The following is a 4,211-nucleotide window of genomic DNA, read 5'->3' as shown; positions in this document are numbered from 1 at the left end:
ACAGAGGCTGCACTTATCTATCCACTGCTTGCTCAAATTAGCAACGTAACCCAGCCTCTGTCACTATCCCACCTCCCTCTCTCATCCTGTGCCCCGGGGACACAATAAACACTAGAACCACATCCCACTCGTTGAGAGGGAGTGTATGGGCAGTTCCAGCGTCTTATGAGGCACTTTCACCTCTATAAAAGAGGAACCCTTCTGTCTGCCCTCACAGACACAGCTGCCCTGCTGAAGGCTGGCATGGCACTGAGTACAGGAGTGGTTCTCCGGCTGCTGGTGGTGGTGATCAGAGGTATGGCTGCTCCTGCACCAATCTGCTCTCTGCTGGGCCAACCTGCTCTGCCTCTCCTGTCTGCCGAGGGGGACATCAACATTGGGGCAGTGTTCCCTCTACATAGGAATGCCCTCTTCAAGGTCCATTCATTCACCTCCAGACCAGAGAAAACACCCTGTATCAGGTATGTGTTGAAAAAAACTGTCTGTGGGAACTTTTAGTGTTAGGGAATATTTCTCATCAAGATAGATTTTTTTTCTATCTCACTGAAATTAGGCACAGTGCTTAATAACACTATTGTAAATGATATGTGCATATATTTTTGGAAAACCAAGTATACACATCTTTTTCTGTATAATAAACACAACACTCAACTCATCTCGAACGAGTATATCAGTTTTGCTGGCATATGTGATTTATGGCATTTGCGATTCCTGGCTTCAACTAACTTATTTTTGGTTTGTTACCGCTGTCTAGTATCAACCAACGTGAGTTCCAGTTTGCACAGACCCTGATCTTTGCCCTGGAGGAGATCAACAACAGCAGTGATCTGCTCCCAGGGCTGTCTCTGGGTTACCAGGTCTATGACTCCTGTAGCTATGCCCCCCTGGCCATCCACTCAGCCCTGGCCCTGATGAACACCCCTGGGCCTGAGGACAGCCTGGGAGACCCTTCCTCCTGTTCCAGATCTCCAGCCGTGTTGGGTATTGTAGGGGAGTCAAGCTCCACATCCACCATTGGAATATCATCCCTGGTCGGACCATTCAACATCCCTGTGGTGAGACACCTTCTGGTTGTGGCTCTTTAGAGGTAGTTTCATCAATGTCAGCTATGTATGAAAGATCAATTCAAATCTTCCCGTTTCTTCCACACAGATCAGCCACTTTGCCACCTGTGCTTGTCTGAGTAACAAAAAAAAGTTCCCCTCCTTCTTCAGAACCATCCCCAGTGACTTCTACCAGAGCAGAGCCCTGGCAAAGCTGGTCAAACACTTTGGATGGAACTGGGTGGGAGTGGTGAACAGCAACAATGACTATGGAAACAACGGCATGGCCACATTCGTGGAGGCAGCGTGGCATGAAGGGGTCTGTGTAGAGTACCAAGAGTCCATCCACCGCACAGACCCCAGAGAGAAGCTCCTGGAAGTCGTCAAGGTCATCCGGAGGGCCACAGCCAGGGTGGTGGTACTGTTCATGGGCTTGGGGGACATTGTCCCCCTGATGAATGAGATGGCCCTGGAGGGAGACCCAGGGCTTCAGTGGGTGGGCAGCGAGTCCTGGATCACAGCCAGACTGCTGGCGGAGAACAAGGCCTACGGCTTCCTGAGGGGAGCGGTTGGCTTTGCCATCAGGAATGCCAGGCTGGATGGTCTGGGGGGGTTCCTAGACAAGGTGCACCCCTCCCAGGCTCCAGACAACACCCTGCTCAGGGAGTTCTGGGAGACTGTGTTCCAGTGCTCCTTCGAGGGGGGCAGCAGCACGCTTTGCACAGGAACAGAGAGCTTAGCAAAGCTGAAGAACCAATACACTGACATGTCAGAGCTGAGAATACCCAATAAAGTATACACAGCTGTATATGCGATTGCACACGCTCTGCATAATCTACTGACAGACTTAAAGAATGACACAGACAGCGGCAAAAGACCAGTCTACACACCACAGCAGGTGAGCAAGCTCCAGATACGACAAAACATAAATAACATATCTTATGAATCATTCCACTCTCTGTGTCTCTCCCTGCGTGTTTCCCTCTCTATGTCTCTCTCCCTGTGTGTTTCCCTCTCTGTGTCTCTCTGTATCTCTCTGTGTCTCTCTCTCTCTCTCTCTCTCTCTCTCTCTCTCTCTCTCTCTCTCTCTCTCTCTCTCTCTGTCTCTCTCTCTCTCTCTCTCTCTCTCTCTCTCTCTCTGTCTCTCTCCCTCTCTCTCTCTCTCTCTCTCTCTCTCCCTCTCCCTCTCTATCTCCCTCTCCCTCTCTCTCTCCCTCTCCCCATGTTGTTGAGCAGGTGCTACAGTACCTGAAGGAGGTGAGGTTTAGAGTAAAGACAGGAGAGGAGATCTGGTTTGATGATAACGGAGATGTGGTGGCGTGCTACGACCTAGTGAACTGGCAGCAGGAGGAGGATGGGACCCTGCAGTTCCATGTTGTGGGGCTGTATGATTCCTCGATGCCCCCTGAACAGCGCATTACCTTCAACAAGGGAAAACTGGTCTGGGCAGGGGGCCAGGCAGAGGTAGGACTAAATACATGTTGAATATGTTGCAAAAGCATAGCACATGCAAACCTCAAACCACTGCAAATGTAAAACATGATTTCTATAATATTTACATAATCCACATAGTCTATCTCAATTCTCTTCTTTTACATTGGTAATATAACGTCCACAAGTAGTGACATTAAAACATTTCTGCACGTTTATTTAAATAAAATACACCAATATTCAAACATCTTGTATTTCTCTACAGGCACCTGCATCAGTGTGCAGTGAGAGCTGTCCCACAGGCACTCGTAAGGCTGTGCAGAAAGGAAAGCCTGTATGCTGTTATGACTGTGTACCATGTGCGGAGGGAGAGATCAGTAATATCACAGGTAATATATAATGCATTTAGGGCTACCTTCAATACTTTTAAGATCTGTCACTGCCCAACAAGACTAATAGATATCAAAAAACACATGACACAGTGACACACTGATTCATGGAATGAATGACGTTCTAATCCTTTTACAGATTCTAACGGCTGCTATCGATGTGACTTGGAGTATTGGTCCAATGAAAAAAGGGACCTCTGTGTGTTGAAACCAGTTGAATTCCTCTCCTATGAAGAAATGATGGGCATAGTTCTGGTGTTTTTCTCCTTACTGGGGTCCGGTGTTACTACTCTGGTAGCTGTTGTGTTTTCAATTCATAAGGACACTCCCATCGTCAGGGCCAACAACTCTGAGCTGAGCTTCCTGCTGCTCTTCTTCTTGACTCTGTGTTTTCTGTGTTCTCTTACTTTCATCGGCCGGCCCTCTGAGTGGTCCTGTTCACTGCGCCACACAGCGTTTGGGATCACCTTCGTCCTCTGCATGTCTTGTGTTCTGGGGAAAACAATAGTGGTGTTGATGGCCTTCAGGGCTACACTTCCAGCCAGTAATATCATGAAATGGTTTGGTCCTACACAGCAGAGACTCAGTGTTCTGGCTTTCACTCTCATACAGGTCCTGATCTGTGTTCTTTGGTTAACAGTCTCCCCTCCTTTCCCCTACAAGAACATGAAGACCTATAAGGAAAAGGTCATTCTAGAGTGTGATGTGGGTTCAGCTATTGGTTTCTGGGCTGTGTTGGGGTATATAGGACTCCTAGCTCTCTTGTGCTTTGTGCTGGCTTTTCTGGCTCGAAAGCTTCCTGATAATTTCAATGAGGCCAAATTCATCACCTTCAGCATGCTCATATTCTGTGCAGTCTGGATCACCTTTATCCCAGCTTATGTCAGCTCTCCTGGGAAGTTCACTGTAGCTGTGGAGATATTTGCCATTCTGGCCTCCAGTTTTGGTTTACTTTTCTGCATTTTTGCTCCTAAATGTTTCATTATATTGCTGAGGCCAGAGCAAAACACCAAGAAACATATGATGGGGAAGACATCCAATGATACACGATATTAAAGGAACACATTATGGGGAAGACATTCAATGATATACGATATTAAAGAAACACATTATGGGGAAGACATTCAATGATATACGATATTAAAGAAACAAATTATGGGGAAGGCATTCAATGATATACGATAATAAAGAAACATATTTTGGGAAAGGCGTCAACCAAAGCCCTTTAGGATGAATACTGACCATTGGCTTATTCAAAGTCATTCTATAATAATCACAGACACATCATATCTAAGTCAGTCATGGCTTAACCTTATCCCCAGGCTCAATTGATACCAAAAAATAGAGC

At 46.9% G+C, this 4,211-nt stretch overlaps 1 protein-coding gene across 1 annotated transcript; it reads left to right on the top strand.

Moving 5' to 3' along the window:
- Positions 1-282: 282 nt before the first annotated feature.
- On the top strand, positions 283-3,919 carry LOC139385482 (extracellular calcium-sensing receptor-like). Its single transcript, XM_071130554.1, has 6 exons — positions 283-461; positions 755-1,055; positions 1,153-1,941; positions 2,280-2,507; positions 2,740-2,863; positions 3,003-3,919. Exons 1-6 carry the CDS (start codon positions 298-300, stop codon positions 3,917-3,919), a joined length of 2,523 nt encoding a protein of 840 aa, XP_070986655.1. The 5' UTR covers positions 283-297.
- Positions 3,920-4,211: the final 292 nt, after the last annotated feature.

The sequence above is a fragment of the Oncorhynchus clarkii genome, chromosome 27 (genome assembly GCF_045791955.1).
Source record: "Oncorhynchus clarkii lewisi isolate Uvic-CL-2024 chromosome 27, UVic_Ocla_1.0, whole genome shotgun sequence".
NCBI lineage: Eukaryota > Metazoa > Chordata > Actinopteri > Salmoniformes > Salmonidae > Oncorhynchus > Oncorhynchus clarkii.
This window is presented reverse-complemented; position numbering and strand designations above follow the sequence as displayed.

Bases quoted from the DNA above. Each gene is read 5' to 3' on its own strand.
- LOC139385482 (XM_071130554.1), top strand. From the start codon at position 298: ATGGCTGCTCCTGCACCAATCTGCTCTCTGCTGGGCCAACCTGCTCTG. The intron at 462-754 runs GTATGTGTTGAA...ACCGCTGTCTAG, and splicing joins GAGAAAACACCCTGTATCAG to TATCAACCAACGTGAGTTCC. The intron at 1,942-2,279 runs GTGAGCAAGCTC...GTTGTTGAGCAG, and splicing joins CAGTCTACACACCACAGCAG to GTGCTACAGTACCTGAAGGA.